Source organism: Varroa destructor, unplaced genomic scaffold, assembly GCF_002443255.2.
Source record: "Varroa destructor unplaced genomic scaffold, Vdes_3.0 BEIS01000002.1, whole genome shotgun sequence".
In the NCBI taxonomy this organism is placed as follows: domain Eukaryota; kingdom Metazoa; phylum Arthropoda; class Arachnida; order Mesostigmata; family Varroidae; genus Varroa; species Varroa destructor.
The window spans coordinates 48,723,257-48,750,596 of record NW_019211455.1 but is presented as its reverse complement, the minus strand read 5'-3'; the positions used below and the strand labels follow the sequence as shown (position 1 = coordinate 48,750,596).

General features: G+C 42.4%; 1 protein-coding gene across 7 annotated transcripts in view; it reads left to right on the top strand.

The window, feature by feature from the left end:
* The window catches only part of zip (myosin heavy chain 10), a 60,460-nt gene extending 36,657 nt beyond the window's left edge, over positions 1-23,803 (top strand). For 3 of the 7 annotated variants that reach the window (XM_086981427.1, XM_086981425.1, XM_086981428.1), the window contains 9 exons: positions 6,603-6,827; positions 9,817-9,909; positions 10,225-10,567; positions 12,044-12,299; positions 12,520-14,536; positions 14,797-15,555; positions 15,713-16,504; positions 16,841-17,497; positions 17,928-23,803. In XM_086981427.1, the coding sequence (XP_086837553.1) occupies positions 6,603-6,827; positions 9,817-9,909; positions 10,225-10,567; positions 12,044-12,299; positions 12,520-14,536; positions 14,797-15,555; positions 15,713-16,504; positions 16,841-17,497; positions 17,928-18,257 (5,472 nt within the window). In that variant the 3' untranslated portion in view covers positions 18,258-23,803. Of the gene's footprint in view, positions 1-950; positions 1,026-6,602; positions 6,828-9,816; positions 9,910-10,224; positions 10,568-12,043; positions 12,300-12,519; positions 14,537-14,796; positions 15,556-15,712; positions 16,505-16,840; positions 17,498-17,927 lie in introns of those variants that run through there. The other 4 variants (XM_022792892.2, XM_022792890.2, XM_086981430.1 and 1 more) reach the window with 3 other exon arrangements.
* Positions 23,804-27,340: the final 3,537 nt, after the last annotated feature.

Here is a 27,340-nt window from a genome sequence, read left to right as displayed (position 1 = left end):
ATATATATATTGTTTTGAATAATATGACAATATGTACATACATCGTGGTATTTTTGTCATCAAGCCGTATTTATCTTAGTGGTAATCGTTATATTAATATTACCTTTAATTTTGCTGCTCAGAATCGCGCCCGACTTCTCGTGCATTTAAGCCTCGGATCTTACATCCTCGCTGTTCTTTCACGCTATTCTTTTTCGCTATTCTATACTTTTATATCTTGCTTCATTTTTCTTGTTAATTCCCAATTCCCGAACCAAGTCGTCACTGCGGTTATATAATATTACAAGATACACACACTAGTGCTTTGTCGCCGATACTTTCTTAAGTTTAAAAACATATTCGCTTCAATGAGATCGTTAAATTGCTTAAATATCAGTCGCTCATAGAACAGCGGGTGATTTGGTGTACAAATGTCCCACGTAAATGATCCCGGAGAGAGGTGTCAGGTCTTTATTTGGACTATTGGCATGGCCCCTGTTCAGTAGAACAGTTTTCTTGTGGTCATATATCACGTGTGTTATATACGGCTATGAATAACATGTATGAAGGGCGTACATTTACGGTTAAAACGATGTTCGAAAATAGATATGCGATGAGCGTCTCCTGCGAGTTTCTCCCACATACAAGAGGGACGGCCGACTTCCTTTTTAAGACTTGTATCTCGCCTATATACACCTCTAATGGTTTCGTTGTTAAGCTAGCCTTAATTCCTACAAAGCTAAGTAACGTTCCTGAAAACAACCGGCCATCCGTATTGATACGAGGCAATGAGAGGATGTAAGCATGCAAAGTCCTATTGTTTATTTCACCGGTAAATAATTATTTATCGCCACTTAAGAAAGTAAGGACAAATAATATAGTCGAGTGTTATCACTTCTAATTCGCACGGTCCTCAATTTTTTCACAGAACCTCTGCATTTAAAATGCTTTATTTTAAATGCAGGACGTGAACTACTTTCGAGGACATGAACCAGACAGAATCAGAGGAACCGCTTTACTACTCAAGATGTGCTAAATATTTCGATGTATGTAGTAATGCTATTGTCACTATTAGCTAAATAACACACCTAGTAGTTGAACAAATTCATGGGTCTGGTCATGGCAAAGTGCATAACGTATTCCTCTTATTCTTTATAGATGAGTTATTTTCTATGATATCATTAGTCAAGAGTGGTAAGTAATTGCTGCTAATCAGTGCGTCTTCCACCATAATTGGTTGCTTTTATGGCTTGTTACAGCCAGTTTAGGACAAATCTATGTTTATCACAATTGCTCCTTCTGCTATTCTTAATTGTAACAAATGTATAGGAGCAAGCCATAGTGGGCTTCTAGGTCGAATTATTGTTTTCCCAATGAAAACTACTCTGTGGCATAAATAAATCATTGGTGTCGAAAAAACAGAAACATGTCGATTTCGTAGCATGTGATCACGTATTACGTGCCGCAGATCGACTCCTTAAGAGTCGTTTGCCTCCGGAAAAGGGTGGTCGTGACGCTAATTTTTTGTTTAAATTATGATGTTACCTTTTTTAATTTGTTCATTGGCGACCTTTTGTACTTCTGTAGAAATTTCGTGTCCTTTTCCGGCTGCTTTCTTTTTATCACCACATTATTGCCGTCAACGGAAAAAATGGCAAGCGGTGCTTTTCTCGGCTCAACAAAAGAACCACGCAGCACGGTGCCTGCTGCTGGTCTAAATTATTGTATTATTACTGTACTAAATTATTATATGTATGAGATGCTCAAAAAATTCATACTCACTCATTGACATGTCCGTGAACTGCATCGCTGATCTTTTTTTAGCACAGTAGAGGCAAAGAATCGATTAGTTAGCTGACTTTTTGATGCAACGTGACTTACCCAAAAAGCAAACCATAATTTTTGCCCTATCATGTTATGGTCTTCATTCGGAATCTGTGTTTAATCAATTGGGTCCACCAACGTTCGCTGTTGGAGGGCCAGTTCCGTGCTTCTTGTATACCTTTGTGAAGTGTATGTAACTGTACGTCAATGAAGTCCCAAAATGTCCACGACTATTACCGTAGCGATACAGCCACAGGCAACATGACCACCTTTGTTCGCTTCGTTTTCCGTCGTTGCTCGTCTTTAACCAAGGGAAAACAAACGAATATTTCGTCTGCGTCACAGCCGCGGCCTCCATTTAGAATCATCTGTCATTTACAGGTTCCTTTTTTGGCTCATTCCGGCTACATGTGTTCGAGTCTGGTGTATTACGCGTGTCCACTGCTCGTAACATAACGCTCGCCCGTATTTTTCCGATGTCTCTCCAACAGATAATAGTGATGTCGGATCTCGCTGCCATTACCGTCACCACTACTTTAGTCTACAAAGAAAGACGTACTGTTATTGACGAGTACTCGTTGGCATTGGGGGGGGGATCGGGATCGGGATCGGGCGATGGGTAAGTCATAATGGCTAGAAATTCAGACATAGTATGAACTTTTTAAAGACGAGACATTGAGGACAATCTATTGGTTGTTGGTAGCTGCGGTTCGACCTGTCACGTTTTGCTTTACACGATATTAGGCCGTAGGGAATGATTGCATACTCCGGCAGTTGCCACTTGTGAGCTGCTATCTTCGCTGCGTAATGGTCGCTGTGATTACCGTGCCCGCTAAACCGGCTCCTTTGGTTCGACTCGCGGGCCATGGCAAAGAGAAAGCCAGTAACCAGCAAAACTAACGAGCGTTCCGAAGATATACTACCGTAGAGAAGTTGTCGTAGAAACGACGATGCTGCTCACTTCATTCTGCTTTGTCTCTATCTGAAAGGTCAAGTAGCCTGTTATCGGCTCGGCTGGCTTACCTTGCCTTTTATGCATGGCACCGTTTGTTAATGGCCTTTGGCAACGCTTCTCGTGATGCTTTTAACGCTTTGTCAGCATCGGAATAAAGAGGGAAAAGGAGCAGTCTGACGAATTTGAAGGGTAAGCGATGAGCGGTGATTATCGGTCGCTTGTTGTTTCCAACGTTCACTGCAGTTTGCTGTACATAGATTCCTGGTTTTGATTACTCTGTGTGCAAGTGACCGTCCGCTAATGCAGCCGCTACGGTGGCTAGCTACATTATCAACAATATCAATGTAGTACTCTGGAGATGATAAAAACGGACAGACACAACTATTATAACTCTTTCTCTTGCTGCTAGTTCAATTCAGCTTCGTCGTGAACTCACTTAGCGGTAGCAGCAATACCGGCGTTAGTTAGTAAGCTGATGTGCGACAAACGATTTGGGTATAGAAAGTATGGCCTTCTATTTAAGGAGATGGCCAGTATACAAGTAGTAGCTCGTTATCGTTCCCTGCATGTATAGTACTGTAATGCTGTAATTCTAGCAAGGTGCTATACACGGTTTAGGCATTTTCAGTGTATGTTTATCTGCGCATACCTTGTAAATGCCGCTTCAACCATCCTACTGTTGCTTAGATAGTAGGCACGAGCAGAGGACATATTTCCCCCGCCGACTTTTGAATCGATTACTGGCCGCTTAGCGATAACATCAAACACCAGCAGTTACACATTTCAGTTCAGATGACGGCCATTACGAAAACGATGAATTGAGGTACGAGAGAACATAACAACAACAACAACAGCAGCAGCAGCAGCAGCAATAGTAGCATTGTATTAGATGAAGAGAAATGCGCGTTGCTTTGATGCGTTTCGTCTGCTGCTGTCGAGAGTGAGTAGTATTGGCATAAACATGACCGTTGGCCCTAACAGGAAAATAGCGACGAACGCTAAGCTTTCTCATTCGCATCCCCCTGCTTTCTGCATCATTACCTTCGTTGGCATCTGCAGTATGTGGAAGTGCGGTCTGTGGGCGTAGCTGTGAGTGGGGATGCGCTCCGGCGGCTAGCTGTGGTCAGTCGCCACGACTGGGCTGACAAGGAGTGGTACGAAAGATACCTATTCGAATTCTTCCTCATCTTCATGACTCATGAATTTGTAAAATCGATCCAGTATACTTTTCCAACATGTCTGGGCAAATATATTAAAAAAGAGTTTTAAACTAATGGGTGTACTCGTGTGCGCATCTGCGCGCGCTTTGGCCACCGCTTTCGCATCTTGTGGATCGTTTCCTCAGCTTCCATAGCCAGCAATTCCATGTGCTGATCCGTATGGCCTGGCGTGCACCGACTAAATGGCTGTCTCTCCAAAGATCTTGTTCCCGACCGCAGCGATAATTATAGCTCATTGGTTAACGAGCTCGACCGACCCAAGATGTTTATGGCAGAGCAGGCCAATAGCGAGTTCTTAGCAAGGGCCGGCCCTGGATGTGGAGAATCGAGAGAAAGTTGAGCCGATTTTGAATAAATCGTAGGTGAGACTCTTTCTCCCCGTACGTGTTTCTCCTATTATCTCGTTCTCGGTGATCTCGCGCGAAAATGGAAATCTTCTCACTAAAAGTAGAAGACTGTACCGATCAGACTGAGCAAAGCAGGGTACATGCTAGTTGCCACGTAATCGAACGACGAGTCAGTCTATAACTGGTGATTCTACGTAAACTCCAGGTGTCCTCTAGTTACTGCTTTCTATAGGAATACTGCTCTTAGCAAAAAGCACGCAATAACGAGTGAGTAGAGGGTTCGCGTCCATGATGTTACGCACAATTCGGAACATACATCTTGTCTATATAATAATAATAATTTAATCAAGCAGCGTGATTTGATTTGCGTCTGCGGTATTCTAGTTTTGATTTCGATGCGAGTTTATTTGTACTAAATTTTTCCTGTAGTCGTGGTATATGTTTCTGTTGAAGTACACTAGCTCGGTCTACGATGCGCAGTCGTATATCCTTTGAGAGCTTCATCACTAATCCGCCGAATTAGTTAACCGTCGGAAGTTAGATTACACCTGCTAGTAATGGTCATTTCAGTCTTTCGTCTAGTAGCATTTCTAGAGAAGTGCCGATAGAAACTTGTCACCACTTTGCACACACCCATCAGGCAGTGGTAATAGCAAAAGGCATTTGGGAAACGAATCTTATAGGAACGGGCTCATCGACAGTTTCACAGAATTGCCTTCATTTTTGTCATGTCTACATTTTGTTGTTATTGTTGTCGGGAACGACTGTTCATGACTTGTTGTTCTTTTGCCATAACCTGGAGAGGGATCCTGCTAGACACTAACCAAAGCAGCGCGAAGTTTTGAGGGCGTGTTTCAGTAGGTACGACAACAGCGCAAAATGGGTTTTAAAGTGTACTCCGAGCTTACAGAATGTTCAGATAAAACGAGCAGTACACTGAAAACCAGGGCAGGGCTAATGACGATTTTCGGAAGTGGTGACACTGGTGACTTTTGTTAATGATCTGACTTCATCTGTAATTTCCTCCGTATAATGCTGCATTTTCAAACACAACTGCGAATGTGAAAAAAAAAAGAAGTTTTTTTATTTGCTTTCCTCGTCTGTTTTTGGTTGATTAATTAACTGACCTCGTTGTGAAGGTTACGCGATAAGTGTACGACAAACAATGCGCTAAACGCGACTCGTTCGTCTCGCATAAGTTAACTAATAATGTTACTGTATACCCAGAGCGTGACGTAATAGCGTAACGTCTAACTGGCGTTGTGTTGTGATAAGATTACGTGTCCAAAAATACGTAACACTCATAGCTAGTTAACGGATGCACATCTGCTGCTAACAAGATCAGGTATATTGTATACAACGAGTGGGTCGTGTCGTTCATGTTCAGATGAAATCGCAAAGAGTATAGTGGTTATGCGCGACTAAAAAATACCTTCGATTTTCTTTTCTGGGTTGAGGTAAAAAAAAGTGCCTACCTTAAAGCCCTTGTTATTAACGTAATACTTACGTTAGAACTGTAAAAAAATGGGAAAATCTGATTGCTGCCTACAGTTAGAGCTGTTTTGTCCGCCGTGTGTTCATATGCTACTTATACTGTATGTTTTTTTCTGTCGAAAGCATACATTTTTTGACTAAGTTTTTTAGTGCTTCCAGTAATCGAAGATCGAACCCGGAAGTAAATACCCGATGTAAAAACATGATCTTAAAATATTCGCTTTAAATTGACGTTTAAACAACAAACACTATGATCGGCTATTTGCCTAATGCCTTCCCAAGAATAGGACAGAGGTAACGATAATTCCAAGCAGCGACTTTTGTTGCATAAAAAGTCAGTATGGACTATTCCTCCTTCGATTTTTCCCACAATGTTTGACTAAAATTACGCTTAGTTTTCTGCTAGATCAATCCCGTTATTGCTACAATTTCTTCAGTTACATCTTCTCGTTTATTTTGTTCTACAATGTGGAGTAACACAGACATTCGAGGTTTTTCCACTGTGTTAACTCGTTTTGCCGTTGCTATTAATATCGCTGATTAGTCGTTGTGTTACGACTTTGTCGATGCAGTTGTTTGTTGCTGCTGGTGCCGCCTATTGTTATTATTGTTGTGAATAACCCTGCTAACCGCGACCCCAATACGCGATCCAAACAATTTCTTCCTCCCGTCTACCACCATCACAACCACTTTGGCTTGGCCTACGTATGAAAAACCTGGTGGGTGATATGATGACGCCTATCGTCCTGTCGGTTGTTGCTTCGTCCTGACTGACGTGATTAGTTGCCTATATTCGGCAAGCCACTCCCGCCGATCGTGAGCGTCAGTACGGCCAACGGAGGCATAACGGCAGCGGTTGCGGCGGTCGGTAACGGGACAGTGACGTCTGCTGGAGATGCCAATGGAATTATAGGACCCAACGGCCTGGACGGCCAAGGGTTTGGGATGAGCTCAAACCCCTGCAGCCCTAACGGAACCATCATGCGAGCACACCTCTGTCTCCTCTCGGTGAGGATATTACCACAGCAGCATCATCTCACCAGCATTATCATCACCACACCACACAACATAAAACAGACATGATCACTTTTAGCATTATCGTCGTCATCATCACAGTTATCATCATTATGAGCATCATCAACAGCATCAGTACTGTCTGCACAAATGAAACAATAGTAAAACGAACCAATGATAGCGGTAATTGAACTGTAGAACGTACGTCTTTAATTGCTTGTTTCTTCAGCTACGTGACGAAAACTAGCGCTATGAACCAACAATGATTTTACGCTGATAGTGCAGACGGAAGAATGAAGCTCTTTAGTGGGGTTCGCCTGTACACCCCAGCGAGCGCGAAATTGCCTGGCCCGCACTGGCCATCCCTGCGGAACTCTCAAACTGGCATGTCATCCTCTCCTCATAGACAGGGTTAAGCAATGATGCAAACCGCCTATCCTCATTTCTAATAAATGAATAATTGCAATAGATGATCTGCGTAGAGTCTAGTTGGTAATCGCTCGTACGTGTTGTATATAAAGCAGTACCGTGTCTCGAATGTCCACCACACCCTTTCTGGTAGTATTATGATCTTTACAAATTTGATTCTCATTATTGAAAAGTAGATAATCTACTTAACCTGACTGTTTGTGGTCTTCATTAAGACATCATATCATATCGATCATTTTATAGAAATTACGTGTTATTATGTGGCTGCAATTGGCTGAGCACTATTTGTACACTTCTTCAACCATGGATGCTTTTGGACTATATTATTTTTTTTACTATATTATCTTGGATTATATTTCGCTAGCTCAATCCAACAAATAGTAATATTATTTGCTACTGACATACAATACAGCAATATCTAAATGTTTTTTTTAAGTAGATTTAAATAGCATTGCCTTCTTTAATCGCTCTGCTTGAGATGGCACCTTGCTTGAGTGAAAATTAGACGTTTAATGGAAAACTAATGCACAAAAAGACATTTCCTCGAAGTTCGACTTACTAAGCGGAGAAGTCAATGAACAACCTACAGTAAAAGGAAATACGAATTTATCAAGAACTATCCGAAATTATGTTAATTTTCAGTTACAAGCTTGCAATCTGAAGGTAACTTGTAAACTTTGTCTTTAGTACAGTATTATCTGATATCAATAGCTGCGTTTATCTCTACCTTTAAGCCGAAGGTTACTTATTCGTAACGAGAGGACTACTTCACCTTTGTATTATTTGACATAAAACGGATAGGTACAGGTTAAATCAATGTCTCATTTCAATTCATTAATGACAGAGATGCCTTGAAAACTATTCCTGGTGCTCCAGTCTACATTGAATACGTAAGCAGTCGCAGTGTCTTGCCGTTAATCCAGCTGAGCTATTTTACTAGCTAGCTTTACTCAACAGCATCGCGTCGTCCCGAGTCTCAGCAATTGATGAACAACGTGGCATTTTGGTGCCGCCCAACGTGTTTCTTGTTACGTGTCTTGTGTTCCAATTTTCCATTTTTTTATTTGTTCGAAGACCGTCTAGAAACAAAGTTCACCGTCAATGCTTCCAGAAAGCAACAGTTCTCACCCCTTTCGCATCCACTACAACAATTAAAGCATGTCTGACGCACTTGTGCGTTTGATTCTACCAATTTCCCAACGAATCTTGTGACCTTTAGTAAAAATGCGACCAAAAGAGTTTGCAGTACTCTTTTGGTCGTATTTGAAACAATGCAACGGGTTTTTCATTACGTGAAGAAAGCTTCAAATGACAGCAAAATCAGGTTTTAGCTAATTTCTTCAAGAATTTTGTTACTGCAATAAAATTTGGAACAGTTTGATGAGTATTTTTGTTTGTGCCCTTTAGTCATCTGTTGCCCACTGCTCATAGGTATGCATCTATATTCAGCTAAGATTGATTTTAATAGTTGGCACTGATGCATCTTGAAGGATCTGTCGCTCTGTCCAGATAATCTATTTCAACTTAGGGTGAGGCATTACAAAGGCCTGCTGTAAGCCGTCAGCGGTTGCGCTCGTTCGGACGATTGCAGAGATTTGTCTGGCTATGAAAGTTTGCGAAGCGACTGATGTTGCTCGAACAATCCCGTATATATTCTTCTCTTTAATAGTTACATGATATGTTATTTATATTGCATCATGCTTCAATGGTGCTTCACATTTGTTGTTACTACTGCTACTGCTGCGGCGGCGGTCGCCATTGGAGCTTGCTAGCAAAACCTGTCTGTACCTTGCAAAATGTTTAATGATGAAAAAAGTAATCTGGACTTACCTGCATGTTATGTAGATCATACTTCCTGGACATGATTAAAAGTGCCACAGATGCAGGCGCTACGTAATAACGCTACAAAAATATTACGTTATATGTTCTTGAACTATATGTTTTTTTTGATATATTGAATGTTTACATACAGCAAAAAAAGCCTGGCTAATCAAGACATGCTAATAGATCGCTAGAATATATTGATTTAAATCAACATATTTATTCTTGAGAGGCTATTTCCTATATCTAGAATGTCGCTACAGCGATATCTACTCTACCAGTAGAAATTAAATAAATGAAAGACAATATGTTTGTTGCCAAGACAATTTCCCTTCGTTTTTGTTACTTTCTGGAACTCAAAACGTCCGTTAGTTGCCGTCTGGCATAAAAATAGTCTTCTGCCACTCAATAGTTCATCGTGTGTTTGCATGCTTCACCTGCTACGTGCATTTTTTTTTTTACCACGAAGCTGTTTACTAGCATGAAGGATCTCTAACAAAGAACGTTGCAGCATGAGTTGAATCTTAGCATGCGGCATTGTATACGTAGGAAACGTGCATCACTATCCGGCCTGTCGGGTTGTAGCATATAGGGCAGCCTATGGAATCGCAAAAGTTGACTCAAACTTTTGGCCTTTTCACTTAATAAGTTAACTTTCTTTGATATCTCTTGATCTGTACTCAAACTGGTACACGTTTCGTCTTGAAATCATAATTCTCTCCACCATCAATAGACGGAGCTGGAAAGGCAACTTCTGCAGGCGAACCCGATTCTCGAAGCATTCGGTAACGCCAAAACAGTGAAGAATGACAATTCCTCCAGATTTGTAAGTACCCTTTCTCACAAATAACAGTAGTAGTAATGATGATATTAAATTGATATGTATGATATGTCTTACCTAGATGAGTGCATATACAGCATCTTCATGAAGTGTAAATGAGGTCGAAGGTACGAATACGCATTCTGGTACGGAATCTGGTATTAATTTGGTTTGACGATTTGTTAATAAGTTGTTCATACAGGCAGCCCATGATTCCCTTCTGTTCATCTCCTGTAAACAACCATGTTTTTTTCTTTCTGACTCTTCTTCAATCTTGTGTTTCGATGTGATGGCCGCCTTTGTTCTAATGTCATTTATTAGGGTAAGTTCATCCGAATTAATTTCGACGCTTCGGGCTATATCAGCGGCGCTAACATCGAGACGTACCTGCTTGAGAAGTCTCGCGCGATCCGTCAGGCGAAGGACGAGCGCTCATTTCACATATTTTATCAACTTCTGGCCGGTGCCTCTGTCGAGCAGATCAACGAACTTCTGCTTGAAGATGTGGGCGGCTACGAGTTTTTGTCACAAGGTAATATCACAGTGCCCGGCATCGAGGAGAGTGAAGAGTTCCGCACAACATTGCAGGCCATGCAGATTATGGGTTTTTCGAACGAGGATATCAAGTCAATCTTCAAGGTGCTTTCAGCAGTGCTTTTGTTCGGTAAGTGTATATCAACCTTTCGGGTTGACAATTGATAGGACCCGTTGAACGCAGTATCGGCCTTGATCGTAACGCTGAGATTATACGATTAATTGTGCTTTTAAAATTACCGAATAATTGGACCGGAAATTGATCCGGCAGATATGTTCCTGAAAGCTTAAAAATTCTTCCGATCGTTTCTTATCCAATCAAGACTTCGTTATGAGAGGCATCGTAGTACTGATCACTAGCATACATCGGTCTGCCAATAACCAGAGATCGCTGATTGCAGCGTGGCGATGCGGCATCGATTTATCATGACATAGGTGCATTAACGTGGGAAATTGCTCAATGAAGAAAAAACCGGTAGTTAGATAAAGCGCTAGTTCCTCCACTTTTGTACTTGTTGACAACATTTTTGCTTATTTGAACTATTCGTAATCTATGTGACCATTAGTACATTTTGCAATTCGGTCTGATCGGTTTGATTTTACCACTCCACTCATTGCTAAGGCCTGTCAATTGATGCTAGCAATTCCAGTTGCGGCTGTTTCCATTGATGATGCGGTTGAGGTGGATGGTACTCGCTCACTCCTTTAGAAATTATGATTTCGAAAAATGGCTATATTTTTCACGACTCTTCGTCTTTTTTTTCGGTAACTTTCCTGTCAATAGCCACCGACAACGTTTTGTTAGTCGAGTTGTTATCGTTCAAGTAACGTCCTGTGACATTTGATGTTTCTGGCTTTTGTATTCACCACTGTAGGCTAGTCGTTTGCGCCGTTAGCAGTAAAAGCAGCAAATAGATCTAGGCAATAACGCTTGTGGCAAGCATTCTATTATCTAAATCGGCGCCATGTTTATGGAAAACAGCGTAAAGCAATGGCTTTCGGCTTTCGCGGCGGCGAAAGTCAGCTCTACTTCTCAGGCTACCGGACTTTCCACCCAACTACCAGTTCAGTTATAGTTGCAATGACAGTGTTTTCGCTCTGACATTGACGATAAACTTCGAGTGAAGTAAAAGCCGTTTCAACTGGAGTAAATTGAAAATGCCGACAAAAACTGTGTCCTCTTAAACATATCGTAGAGAAAGAATCTATAATTCTTAATGCAAACAGCATTACGCGTACACTATGGTATTAACATTAAATAGAAGACCGGAACTTGCAAACGTTCTGTTGACTAATAGCATGTCAGCGCAATTGCTGGATTTTATCAAATAGATTAAAATGGTAAGCCAATAAATTTGGAAACGACTCCAACGAAATCAGAGCGAGTTGACTGTGCCTGTTTTTCTACTAGCGTCTTATTAGACAACTGAAGAATCTAGGAGGGCAGACGTTGGTTCAATAAGCCCGCGCATTTCACACGCGTTCAGATCGCGTTAGATAAATCATTAAAATCTGTGTAAAATGTATGATTACTCGATATTGTTCAATATAGATATTAACAACTTTTGACCACATTGACTTTTTGTGTATTTTTCTCATGCTGCAGGCAATATGCACTTTAAACAGGAGCGTAACACTGACCAGGCTACGCTTCCTGATAATCGCGTTGCACAAAAGGTATCGCACCTGCTAGGCATCGGCCTGCTCGAAATGAGCAAGGCTTTCTTAAAGCCGAAAATGAAAGTCGGCCGGGAGATGGTGAACAAAGCCCAAACGAAGGAACAGTGTGAATTTGCTGTTGAAGCCATTGCCAAAGCTCTCTATGAACGATTGTTCAAGTGGATCGTGCACCGTATCAACCGGTAAGTTCGCACGATGAGCTCATGCGACGACTTGGATCCCCCTGGAAAAGCTGTTGATCGCTTGCCTGTAAAGGTAACCTTGACTTCTCGAAGTGACTCTGACAAATGACCGTTACGCGTATTCGCATAATCGTAGCGTTCGGATCTGACCCGTCGAAACGACAGTCATTCACATTTACCTCTGAATCGATCCATTTTCCCCTTTATTCTGTATTCGCAGATCGTTGGACCGCAGTACCCGTCAAGGAACGTCGTTTATCGGCATCCTCGATATTGCCGGATTCGAGATCTTCGGGGTCAATTCGTTCGAACAATTGTGCATCAATTACACAAATGAGAAGCTACAACAGCTATTCAATCATACGATGTTCATCCTTGAGCAAGAGGAATATCAAGCTGAGGGAATCGAGTGGAAATTCATCGATTTTGGTCTCGATTTACAGCCGACAATCGACCTCATCGAAAATCGATCCGGTGTTCTAGCTATCCTTGATGAAGAATGCATTTATCCTAAAGCGACAGATCGCACATTTGTCGACAAACTGCAGGCCGGTCACGAGACGCATCCGAAATTCATTAAAAGTGACCGCATTCGCTCAGGTATTGCTGATGCTGATTTCAGCATTGTGCACTACGCCGGCAGTGTAGTGTACTCAGCCCGCCAATGGCTTGAAAAGAATATGGATCCACTTAATGACAACGTCGTTCAGAATTTGCAGCAATCACAGGATCCATTTGTGGCAGCGCTCTGGAAAGACGCTGAGATCATCTCAATGGGCGCCACACTCGACGGAACATTTGGCCCTGCCCGTGTCCGCAAAGGCATGATGCGTACAGTAGCTATGCTGTATAAGGAGCAACTGGCCAAGTTGATGGATACGCTTAGCAATACCAATGCCAATTTCGTACGTTGTATTATTCCCAACCACGAAAAGAAGGCGGGCCGAATCGATCCTTTGCTTGTGTTAGATCAGCTCCGCTGCAACGGTGTCCTCGAAGGCATTCGTATCTGCCGACAAGGCTTTCCCAACCGGATTCCGTTCAGTGAGTTCCGGCAGCGATACGAACTGCTTACGCCGAACGTGATACCCAAAGGTTACATGGATGGGAAATCCGCGGTCGAGAAGATGGTCAAGGCCCTGGAATTGGACAACAATCTGTTCCGAATTGGCAAGTCAAAGATTTTCTTCCGTACTGGGGTTCTCGCCGGACTCGAAGAGGAGCGTGACATAAAAATCTCTGACCTCATTATTCAGTTCCAGGCGTACTGTCGCGGCCTGCTTGCACGTCGGATGTACCAACGGCGTATGCAACAACTCAACGCCATCCGCATCATCCAGCGAAACTGCGCTAGCTATCTGAAGCTACGCAATTGGCCCTGGTGGCGGTTATACACCAAAGTGAAGCCTCTTCTCCAGGTGACGAAACAGGAGGAGAAGCTGTTCGCTAAAGATGAGGAACTTAAGCAAGTTCGCGACAAGTTCGAGAAAAGCCAACAGGAGATGAAGGAGGTCGAACGCTCCCTTCAGCAGGCTCTAGAAGAGAAAGCCACACTGAGCGAGCAGCTGCAGAACGAAACAGAACTTTGCGCCGAAGCCGAGGAGATTCGGGGACGCCTCCTTGCCCGGAAACAGGAATTAGAGCACTTCTGCCACGAGCTCGAATCCCGACTCGAGGAAGAAGATGAAAAGATCCAGGCGCTGACAAACGAGAAAAAGAAACTTCAGCAGCATATTACCGATCTTGAGGAACAGCTTGAAGAAGAAGAAGGCGCACGCCAAAAGCTTCAAATAGAAAAATATGCCTTGGACGGCAAGATAAAAAAATTGGAAGAAGGCTACGCGATCCTCGAAGATTCGAATGGCAAAATCCAAAAGGAGAAAAAGATGCTCGACGATCGCCTGAAGGATGTCGAGCAGACGCTACAAGAAGAAGAGGAAAAGTGCAAACAGCTGTCCAAGCTCAAGGCCAAGCAAGAGGCCACTATCGTCGACCTTGAGGAGCGGCTCCGGAAGGAGCTCGACGTCCGTCAGGAGCTAGAACGGGGCAAACGCAAGCTTGACACCGAGGTGAGTGACATCAAAGAGCAGCTCAATGAGAAGAAGGCTCAACTCGAGGAGATGCAGACACAGCTCATCAAAAAAGAGGACGAACTTAATGTTGCACTTGTCCGTTGTGACGAAGAGACGCTTGCACGCTCACAGGCACAAAAAGCATTGCGAGAATTAGAATCTCAGGTGAGTACTGAATTGAAAAGCAAGTTATACACATCTTTTGGTAACAAAGGTTTCTAGATTAAAGTTACTGCCAATTTGACTTTTAAATCATGCTATTTCTGTCATCACATGCTTGTAAAATGCATTTGTTGTGAGAATTGCACATGCTGGTAAAGCTTTCCACCATTTGTAAATTATAGTGAGGATACTACAGCCACCAACTCACCTATTAGTAACTTCTATATTATGCTAAATTCGATCGATACAATGTCCCTTTTCAGATGAGCGATATTCAAGAGGATCTCGAATCAGAAAAGGCAGCTCGCCAGAAGAGCGAAAAGCAGAAACGTGACTTAAATGAAGAGCTCGAACGGCTCAAGAACGAGTTGCTTGACTCACTCGATTCCACGGCAACGCAAAAGGAACTCCAGAAGCAACGGGAGCATGAGGTGGCTGCCCTGAAGAAGGCGCTCGAGGATGAGATGGCCGCTAAGGAGGCTCAAGTTTCAGAACTACGAGCCAAACATCATCTGCAGGTAGAACAGTTATCGGAACAGACGGATCAGCTGCGGAAGCAGAAGGCCAGCCTCGAGAAAGCCAAGCAGCATCTTGAAGCCGAGAATATTGACATGGCGAATGAGATCAAGGGCCACATTGCTGCCAAGCAAGAATCAGAACGAAGAAGGAAGGCTTTGGAGCACCAGTTGCAGGAGGCATCGGCTAAACAGGCCGAAGCCGAACGTCTTAAGCAAGATCAAATTGAGCGTTGCGGTAAAATGCAAGCCGAGCTGGAGTCGGTCTACGTCCAGTTGGAGGAGTTAGACAAGCGGGCCACTGCGGGACAAAAGAACAGCTCAAATCTCGAAGCACAGCTAGCCGAAGTGCAGGAGCTACTTCAAGAGGAAACTAAACAGAAGCTAGCGCTGAGTGCCAAGTTGCGACTTCTCGAGGCAGACAAACAGCAACTGCAAGAGCAATTGGATGAGGAGGAAGAAGCCAAGCGCAATATGGATAAACAAATGCAGGTTCTTCAGGCACAGGTACGAAACTTCTGTCTGACGCTAGCAGACAGAGAGGTATCTTGATTAAAAAAATATGGTTGACCTATAAACATTCTTTTCGATACAGCCATAAACCCCGGCGAAGATCGATTACTTATAGCTTAATGCTTCACGGCTTTTTCTTTTGTTTTCCTAGATCACCGAGGCAAAGAAGAAAAGCGAGGACGAAGGAGAACAGGCGCTAGAAGAACAGCGCAAGAAATTCGCCAAGGAGTTGGATTCCGCCAACGCTAAACTTGCCGAGCACTTGGCGCAAGTCGACAAGCTAGACAAAAGTAAGAGAAAGCTGTTGGCCGAAGTGGAGGACCTTAATATCGAACTAGATTCCGTCCGTTCAAAGGTCTGCGACCTGGAGAAAAAACAGCGCAAGTTTGACTCTTTGCTAGCCGAAGAAAAAGCGCACACAGAACGTGTGATGGCAGAAAAGGACCAAGTGGAACGGGAAAGTCGCGAGAAGGAAACTCGTCTCTTGGCCCTCACTCGTGATCTTGAGGAGAAAGACACGATGATCGAGCAGCTGGAAACAGCGCGCCGTCAACAAAACGCCGAGCTCGAATCGCTTGTCAACACTCAAGGTAGCGCTGACCGCAACCTACATGAGCTGGAGAAGGCACGCCGAACCCTCGAAAATCAGCTGACGGCGCAAAAGCAACGGTTGGAAGAACTTGAAGATGAGCTTCAGCTAGCTGAAGATGCCAAGTTGCGTATGGAGGTAAATCTACAAGCTATGCGGTCGCAGTTTGAGCGTGATATGGCTGCTAGGGACGAACAAGCTGAAGAGAAGCGCAGAAGCTTACTCAAGAGCATTCGCGACCTCGAAGGCGAGCTGGAAGAGGAGCGCAAACAGCGCTCGGCAGCGCAGACGCATCGCAAGAAACTTGAAGCTGACATCAACGACATGGAACACCAGCTAGAGCTAGCCAACAAGGTAGACTTGAAAGAAAGGCACAGATTAGCCGTAACCCCCATATACATTTGCTTGAGTTATTTAAAATACTACGATCACTTTAAGAATTGTTAGGGTAGTATTTTACTGATATATACGCTACATCAAGCTGCCATACGATTTTTGAAAATGTTTGTCTACTAGAACTAATTTCGCTTGGGGGTTTTATGCTTCAATCGAATTTTATTCGAGACTTGAAAAATAACGTGAAACTCCGCATTTCTTAACAGTTACCGACGTATTCGTATGGTCTTCTATAGACATCCAACTGGAATCATAATATTGACGCAATAGCCCTACGATTAATTGTATTTACAGAGCAAGGACGATGCCAACCGGGCCTTTAAGAAGATGGCCGCATCGCTGAAGGACTTCCAGAGGGAGTACGAGGAGGCGAAAGCCGGAAAAGAAGAGCTCATCGGTGCCGCCAAGGACGCCGATAAACGCGCCAAGCTGCTCGAGGCTGAGGTAACCCAACTACAGGAAGACCTCGCGTCGGCTGAAAGGGCCCGTCGCTCCGCTGAGTCAGAAAGGGATGACCTTCAGGAGGAACTGTCGGCTACTGGTGGACGAGGATCATTCCTCGCCGAAGAGAAAAAGAAACTTGAAGCACGAATCCTCCAACTCGAGGAAGACCTCGAGGAGGAACAGTCGAACGGCGAGATTCTGGTCGAGAAGATGCGCAAGGCCCAGAATCAGATTGAGGCGGTCACTAACGAGCTAAGTCAAGAACGTAACAACAGCGCCCGGCTCGAAAATTCAAATGCTGCTCTCGAACGCCAAATCAAGGAGATGCGTGCGAAACTCCAGGAGATTGAGACTTCGCAGCGAAACAAAATCCGCAGCGCTGTCAGCCACCTCGAGACTCGAGTATCACAGTTCGAGGAACAGCTCGATCTCGCCGAACAAGAAAAGCAGACTGCTCAGCGTATGGCTCGTAAACTTGAAAAGCGTATGAAAGACGCCGTTAGTCAGGTATGAACCCGTCTGAAGCCATCGTTGTGGAAGAGAAGAAATTTACTTACTCGATTTCCTCCGCCATATAAGGCTCTTTTCGCTTTAAGCTATCGCGATTGCTTTCATACAGTTATTCATGCAACGTTACAAGCTTATCTTCACGTATGTATGATTAACATCGTCTTAGAGCTGCGTATTGTTTCAATGCAGCGGCCTGTGGGCAATCTGTGATATACTCGATGTTGCTGTGTTCTAATTAATCTTCCTGAGCTCATTATTATACAATTTATCTGCATCGTCTGCTGTAGGAAGGTCATGTTTATTTTTAAGCCTATTTTTCATTTATCTTGCATATAGTGAGCATTATTGACAGACCTCTGTATCATTCTCGCTTATTCGTCAGTCGTAACGAATTTTCCTCCGTTTCCCTTGTGTCAAATATTTACAGGTTGATGATGAGCGCCGCAATGGTGAGCAACTAAAGGAGCAGATAGAAAAGGTGACTAATCGTTTGCGCACCCAGAAGCGGCAATTCGATGAAATCGATGAAGAATGCTCACGCGAAAAGGCCCACCGACGGAAGCTGCAACGCGAGATCGAGGAGCTTCAGGAGCAGAACGATAAATTGCAAGCCGACCTTGCCAGTGCCCGAAACAAACTTCGCCGAGCTGGTGGGGGCCGGTTCACTGGCTCAACGCCATCGCGCGGCGATGAGAGTCCCGTCTCGCTGCCGGACGACAGCCTGGCTAGCTCTGAAGATGGACAGATCATCCAATAAAAATAAGTCTCCCTCGTTCATTCCCAACTTCCCAACCAATACATCAATCAAAATCTACCTAATTCGGAATTTGAAGTCGCTCACGAAACGCTAAGCGGCGTTAAACTTTATCATGACGACAAAAGTTGTCAATTAATATTTGCACTGCGGCAAAACACTTACCACAACGCTCTGAAAACCTTCACCAATAGTCACATGGAGAGAAGGCCTACATGTTAAGCGTACTTCAAGTAAGATTCTTAGGAAGGAAGGAAGTTCTAGTGCTGTAACTTCTGGCCGGAAAGGTATCATTACAGGTGCGGACTGATTCATCCAGTATGCAGTTAAGCACGTGTATCATCAGTGCAGACGTTGTCCTTGGAATCGACATCTAAGTTAAAGAATCTGAGTTGATCGTGCTGCCCTCCTTATTCTGGGAGCTTGTGCTTTCAAGTATTGGAGATCCTCTGTTGTCATATTTATGGAAAGTATAGACTATGACAGTGCTACTTGATGTAACCATTGAGGAATGCAAGCGAGTAAACACACAGACAAACGATGTTTCGGCAACATTCACAAACGTGTAGTACCTTTATATGGGTGATCTGATTGAAGACCTATACTGTGCCTCACCCTGGGCAATACGACGACGTCATCAGGGTAGCCTATGCTATACAGACAATTCAAAGCAAGCCTTTCTAAAGATATTAATTATAGAATGTTAAGCCTCTCAATGTCACTTAGATGGAACCTACTTTGTCGAACGGCCAAACAGTATCGCTGCGAACGAGAAAAAGAAGAGTTATATCGACGTGATATAGATCTACGAACGTCAGAAAGATGATTCAAATAGACTAGGCACAGAGACGGACACAAGCAGGAATTGCACTTTAATCACTGTTCTTACCATACCAGTAGCAAAGGTTCAAGCATAGATAAAGCTATATACGTCGATATAAATAGTTTTATATAAAATCCACCTGTATCGCATATTGGAAATATCTCCCCTTCCTCCCCGAAAAAAAAAACAACCCTTTGACAATCTCCGATGTAATACTTAGCCTGAATTGTCCGATCTTAAAGTATCAGCAAGCCACATATTAATGCGGTAATGTCATTCCATTTCTGTTTGATGACCCCCCCCCCCCTCCAGTCGCGAATTCGCGCCGCAATTTCCTTTTGCATGTTGCGCCCGCTTAATCCACTCCCTATAATACCCTGTATTTACATTCAACGTGTATTTATCGTACGTATATTCGCGACATTCAGACGCGCGACGACTTACACCGCCCTACGTGGATATAGTAGTACCGATAGATAAGACAGATGAAAAACATAATCCTTGTCCCTGAAACGGACGGATCCTTTACAGTAACAATTTTCTAGAATTACGATAAACCCGGTTTAGATAGCGTGCGTGTGACCGGATGTGCGTTTAGCGCCACTTAGTAGCCGTAGAAGTTATAAGCTGGTGTTCAGGGGAGACGCCTTCAGAGAAATCTAAGAACGCTCGAGAACGCTATTAACTCACATACGAGTAATCATATGACTCGTTAATGTATAATGGCTAATTATTACGCCTTTATTATTTATAATGCTTGAGTCGATCGATTACAGTATGGTAAACGTTATACGAACGAAGTAACGAAATGGAATCCTTACTACTTCGTATAGGTTTCGATCAAGTAAAATGGCGTAGATTACAAGCCACTGAACAAACCAAACTGAATATAGGGGGCAATTTTTTGCCCACTCAGTTTGCAAAAATATATAAAACGCAATAATCGACCGAAACAGGTTTATATTGGACGAACGCGATAAAATACTTGAAAGATCGAAACGATTCGAAGTTCTGGGGGACTGAGACTAAGGAAGGATAGCAGTAGCGTTCCGCCGATTATTCTAAGCCGCTTATTATTCAAATGACACACACACACACATACCTATATATACAAATATAATAATTATACAAATACATGGCTCTATTAAGCATGCATTTAGTAGCGGTAAACTTTTGTCTTTTGAGCTGCCTTATTGATTGTGGCCATTTTGCTCTCGTGCTGTTAATCAGACGTAGCGAATACGCCGGTGACGACAGATTGGCGGGCAGACAACAGAAGGGTCGAAACAGAAATGAATTCATTGAATGGTGGTGTACGGAGAACAATTGAAGGCTGACAATGGATTACTATTGAATGGTGATGATGGTTAATAATAGTAGTGTGAAGCAAAGGGGTGGAAATATGTGCATTGTTGTTGTGTCGCAACAGCAAATATATATATTTGTTTGTTTTGACTTATCGATTGATCACTTCGGCATTGATTGATAAATAATCTTATGATTAATTACAATGTTTGCTCTTTTTGGTTGATTTGATGACTATGAACTAACGATTGAGGAATACTGAAGAAGACGTGAGTTTGTTCGGTAACGATGATGACACGACGACCGATTCGGCAGATGAAGCGAACGCTTGTTCCAAACAATGAAATATAGTAATCTACACTAAAAATCGCTATTAGCGTTAGCATCGTGCTGTGAGTATGGGCGGACATTCTCGTCACCAATAGCCTCGCATCGCTCTATTACTATATAATAATTATTAGCCAAACCAGCTGCTATCTACAATGAGCTCGAACATAGCGAGATCTTAATTCTTCCGCGGGCGAAGCTCACTTGAACGCGTATGTAAAGAAAAAAAAAAAGATGCTAGCCTTCTAGCCAGTGTAGACGATAAATATCAGCGATAAAACAATGACAACGATATTGCTAATAATGAATAGAAATATTAGTAAGAGGTGGAAAATTTATAAAAGCCAGAACGTCTATCGTGCTGGGCATATTAGACGAACACGCATGGTGGACACAGACGACGCTGATATGTTGTAGCAGCATAGTAGGTAACAGCAGACGTAGTTAGGGTAGTTGCCATATGTGGATCGCTGATCTCTCGGGGACACAATTAGCCAGTTTGGTCACCTGGTCGATTTGTGAGCCCCCGGACAGGGGTCAGAGAATTCGACTTAGGCCTAAACGTGTCGACACAACCGGCATATAGGAACATCCATAAACAACCCTAAAATCGAGGTGGCTGAGAGTACACAGACGCTAATGAGAACAATTATTATGATGATGGAATTTAAACGAATAAGAAAAAGGCGCCACTTACATGTAATGTGACGATGACGAACGAGACTGGTGGTGATTATCACGAGCGTAATACAGACGAAGCTGAGAAAAGGATAACTACCTTGATTGCCTAATAATAACACTGCTAATGAGAAAAAGAAGGTATGATGATCGATATATACATATATATGTGAGAACACATTGAATACGCGGAGCTGATGGATATACACGATGATGATTATGATACGGAGCCGATTCTGGAAACGATTAGACTAATGAGTAATATGTTTGCGGGAAAGGGCCATACCGACGATGATAGACCCGCCGTTCAACCCCCTCTGTGAAAGCTCTCTATATGACAAATAACAGAGCAGCCTGAGACGAAACGAGTCGAGACAAAAAATGAATAATACAAGGCTGGCTGGTAAACCGTAAAAGGCTTTTCCTTCGACGGAAAGACGAAAATGGCTCGCAACGGCAACATTTGCACAGCGGGCCCACACATTAGCAAACACGATACAAAACATTCAATTACTATGAGCATTTCATAATAAATACATATATTTATCGAACGGCCAGGAGGACTAACGAAAAAGAAAGTAATGACCATTGTCAATAATGACAACAAGGTCACCTACATCAGCAGGGTTGATACTGCAAGCGAATAAGACAGATTTCGTAACAGAACAAAGATATCCGGGAGGTGCTATCAGGCTGACGCATAGTTTGGGTTCTCTCCGATGTCTTTCGCCCAAACGGGTTAATACAATCTTTGCATGTTTCTAGCATCACCTCCTTAGTAAACAAGGAAGCAACGGAACGAAGAAGAAGCAATACCAATCCGCTTTTAAGATAACGAGCGCACCGAAACTTTTGTTAGCCTTTTTGAAACACTCCCCGCTCCAATAGTCTCTGCTAGTTTTCCTAAAACTGTGTTAGTTAGCTGGATAGGATTTTTTCGATTACCAAAATTGACATTCATCAAATCTCGGTAGGTCGTTTTGGCAGCAGAATGAGCAATACATGAATATATGCGCATAGATACATAAATACATATAAGAGATAATATATTTGTATACCTATCATGTTTACTGATGTGGCATCCCTCATGTCTCCTGCGTGCATTCGATATTTACCTACCGCTGCTTGAGGATCGTTTAGACCGGTCTGGTCTAGTGCAAAGTAGTGGACTCGAGATACCGGTAAGCGTATAAATAACAGGACCTTTTCGACTGTCGCAAACAAGTCACTGCACTCCGTGCCACATGCCTGTGTCGTTATTCCTTTGATTAGTATGTATTATGCACATTGTAAATCTTGCTATTCGAGTGTTATGTAAGCCGTGCACCTATTTATCTATGTATTTGCCCCTTTCGGTGTGTGTCGTCTTCCCCGGCCTTCGATATCCGACGAAGATCGGACGATGACAGTTATTTTTGCCCCCACTTTTCCCTCGTCTGAACCTCCTGACAAATGGTACTAGCTAGACAGCTGTATGAGATCGACTGGTCACTTTGTAATGTAAGCAAATCGCTATAAAAACACTAAACCAACAATATTTAAAAGGGTGCTAATCACATGGGACAGTTATCCAACTGCACTATCAGTTTTCAAATATATATCAAATAAAATATTTTTTTATTGTCAATAAAGCAAAACAGGCGATAAACTGCATGTATGCTTGCTGCCTGAGCGATTTACTCGGCAGTGCGGAACGAGATGAGCGTAAAAAAAAAACAGTGAAACCACAAAAGCTGTAACGATCGATATTGGCCCCTATCTAATCGGAACTAATTGAGAGTCATGGCCGTAACGGTCAGTATTGGTATCAAGTAAACATCAAATAATCACACTTGGTATTGATCTAATGGGCGAAGATCGCCAATACGGTTTATTTGAAAAATATACGTGCATGAACCCAAATGGGCGTCGAAGAGGCATCGCAATAGCATAAGCAAACATTCTAGTGAGGTTCATTACCCCAAACAGGTGTTATTACCGAGCTCTGTGTCGTTCGCTTTAAAATTGTAACTTTTTTTTATTCTTACTATACACGTATAAAGGCAAGCCTATACATAAATCTACAAATAAGAGCCCCAGTTTAGAGTCTAGGTTTAAGAACGTATAAAACTGAGTGCGAACTGAATCAGCCAACTTGGACCGACCAGCCGACCGGCGAACAAATACACACAACACAGACAGACCTCTGTTCAGGAGAAGGACGAAGCAGTGAAACGAAATGCAGAAAATTAACCTTAAGATGATAAATCCATACAAAATGACGCGCCGTGTACAGGTGCTAAACGTCAACGTTTAAAGAGCAGACACATTCCTGCCATGACAATGTATTTTACCTAAAAATTTTGTCCCAAATAATTTTGCCCCCTCCCACATTTATATAGAGCAGAGTTTAAATAAAGAGGTTGTTTTCAAGAAATCTAACGGGTCATCGTCTATGTCTTGAGTTTTTTATAATTAGGTTGATAGCTAGGTAATTTTAGGCTGTGCGCTAATAGCAGACTGTGGGTCAATACACGTATGCGTGTATATATATATATATAAACCAATGCACACTTTGCTACTTATGCACAGCCTAAACCCAGCTAGCTGTAGTACTAATAGTATTAGTGGCAGTATCAATAACGATATCTATGTCGTAGCTTATCTACACTTTACCTCTGCAGCTATATTCATCAGGTAGTTGATGTTGGACACTTACATAATAATTATTACAGATTTATTATTATTACAAAAAGAAGCTTACTTTCTTCTAACAACCTAGAAAGGTTGTGTGTCTGGGCATTATAACCAAAGGATTAACAAACCAAATGAAGATAACGATTATTGTTCGTTTTCGCTATGGTTCAGCTTAATTTATTCATTAGTTGTAGCCAGACCAGCTGCAGGATAGGGTTTCTTCCAGATGAACGTAAGGCTTCACTGTCGTCCTATTTTTTTGTAAGAGACAATAAAACGCGTCCTGCAAAAAAACTAAGCCAGATTACGCTCGGGTTTCAATCACGAGTTTTCTAATTGTCGTGTCTGCATACATGTAGGTAACCACCGTTTCTATATGTATACTTTTTTAGCATGTGAAAACCTTAGCTAGAATGTGCATAGGATAGCTAGAGTAACGTTCGATTGCATGTTTGTTGCTCTTTAATGGTACACACCAATGAGATCCAAAACGATAGGGACCTCTACTGAGGTCGACAAACATTTAAAATCACGTCTTTTGCGTATAGTACAATAGCGAGACCAGTAACAATCGACTGAGCAAAACCGATATATTTGATGTGATGTTCACAGAAAAGCGTCAAGGTCTCAACTGTTTATTTAGATAAGAATTTCAATGAAAAACCTGTCAATTGCTATTGATCGGCATATATATATATATATATATATATATATATATATATATATATATATATATATATATACATATATATCTGCCTGCACTCCCCATAGTAATGTCTGTCGAAAGCATTCGATAACTCATGGAACGCTAAGCGGATTCTCTCTCTATAAAAAGGCGAGAATCGGGCGGCGGCGAATCCGTTAGTCTATGCTGCTGTGTTGGCGCGTCGAAGGGCTGTCTCAGGTAATATGAGGTAACGAAGGTAAGCCATAATGAAAATACTTTTTTCTATTAACGACCTGCTCTCAACACGTATCGACAGCACTTTTCTTTTGCGCACTGGTCTTACCAGCGTGAGAAAAGAAGGCTATGCTTATTAAAAGCGTATTTTGGCTAATTATTGGTCTTTCTGCAATTGAAAGGCGCATAAGAAGATATGTGCATAAACAAAGTAGTAAGTTCATGGGAACCTGCACGTACTTCGACTATCGTAGGCAACCATATTTCGGAGACATTGCTGAACTAGGCAAATTTGAAATTCTACGTAGCGGTTTCGCCTGATACGCGCGTACTTTTGAAATAAGCACATTTTACATGTATTTACGTCGTAGATCAATCGAATTTCTATCTACAGTAATTAGGCTCAAATGAACCTGTATAGAATCTAATTAAAAAATAGTTGAGACAATTGGTGGTAGCCCCACAAAAATTCACAATGGTATTTAAATAAGGATCCGTCAGGTTGGGTTACCGTCAACGTCCCGGTTGATCACAATTTTACAGTCACTTTAGGGTTCTAATACATAAATCTTGTAGTGGTTAGCGATAGAACATAATGATCTGCCAGTTTAAGGTTATTTATAGCGAAAGTCTGTTTACGCGTGTTGAACTCAGATCAACAAATTCATTGGAAACTAGATAAACAGAGAGCGCGCCGGGCCTCTGGCGCCACCCATAATGGGGAGTACGATTGAAGGACACAAAGGTCATGACGTCCCGTTTGATGTTACTTAATGAGTCATTAAATTAACGAATATTATTATTTTATGTATTCAATGTGTTGAAAATAGGTATTATTAAATGGCTGTTAATCTCACCGTTTTTTACGTTTTATTTACGTTTTATTTTTCTAAGATACCTTCAAGTAAAGAACAACTAGTTATCATGCGAAAACATATAGTGTTGTAATACAATCAGCATTCAAAAGTGTCAGTGTCTCTTCTGAATATGAATACCTACTACATTCCGTCCAAACATCTGGTCCTTAGGTGCTAATCACGGATTCTCCGATCCAGCCAGGACGCTTGAGTTACTATCGAGTGGCCTGTAGGTTGGAATTGCGGTTCACGATTTACTTAAATGATATTCATACTTTGAGATTACCAGTAATCGCACTAGAAAAAAATCTGGCTAGGCCGCAGGCCGCCAAGTGTAATGGTAATAATGTTCATTCATTTTGAATTCCGTTCATAGAAGAACTATTCCAGCCTAGCATTACACTGAATATCGAATGCCATAGCGTAGAAGACGAAAGCTGAGAGACACGCAATACGATGACGATGTTGGTTTCACGTGTACGGCAAACATCATCAAGGTTTCGCATAGCATCCGCCAACCGATAAGTCAATTGTTTGTGAAACACAACTCTATTGACGGCTCCTTAAATTACTTGCGAATCATTCGGTATTAGATTTCTTGGCACTGGGAATTCGAAGTGTGTTTATATTATGCTATAAATAAAGGATATTTGAGAACCCATAACTCTTAGACGCGTAAGGAGCTTCAAATTGACGCTAGCCGTCGTAATGAAGTTAACGCTCAGTACCAGCCCAAGCGGTCGGAACGTCGACTACGTTTCTAATGACACGTTGGAGATTATGTCGGCTATTTTTTCATTTATGATTATAGATGTTTATCCGGCCCACGGCCGTGGAAAGGAACGAGTATTAACCGTTTGCCGTTGTAGTGAATCAGATGCGTCAGACGGATTGACGAAATCCAACCGCCATCGCTTCGGCAGCAAGATCAGCGTGTCATCTTGCACAGGGTAAAGACGCTGCTGCCAATATGATAACTATAGTAAAACGTCATCAATGACAAGCACCACTAGCTGGACAAAACAATGGAAAACGGCGCATTTTAGCCTGTGCGGCCGGTGCCTGCTGTTTCGGCAGGCGTGTCCTGTCGTCATATTTTTTTCTGCTTGTACACGTGCCGCTCTAGAATCAATAAAAGCATTATTTGTGGAAAATATGATGGCTTCGACTTGAATTGAAGTGGCAGATGATGATCGAGAATACAACCGAACTTCAGTGCTTATTTTTCCTTGTTGTTTTTTACCTGTCCATAGCATCATAAAAACTGAGCAGCACAAAGACGGTTATTGATAGTACAGTCGACGGGAGAACGGTAATATACAAGAATAATGACGATGACATGTTAGAATGTCGATTTTTTCTAGGAAACTGGTAACGGTATGTAATGTTCCATTTTTCCTATTGCGCTAAGGTTCGAACTTGACGTTCAACCATGTTTAACTCTTATCGATAGAGAAATCCAAAGGAAGCCAAAAACGTTGACATCGTGAATCAGAAAAGGAACTTGTAACGGCCGTTA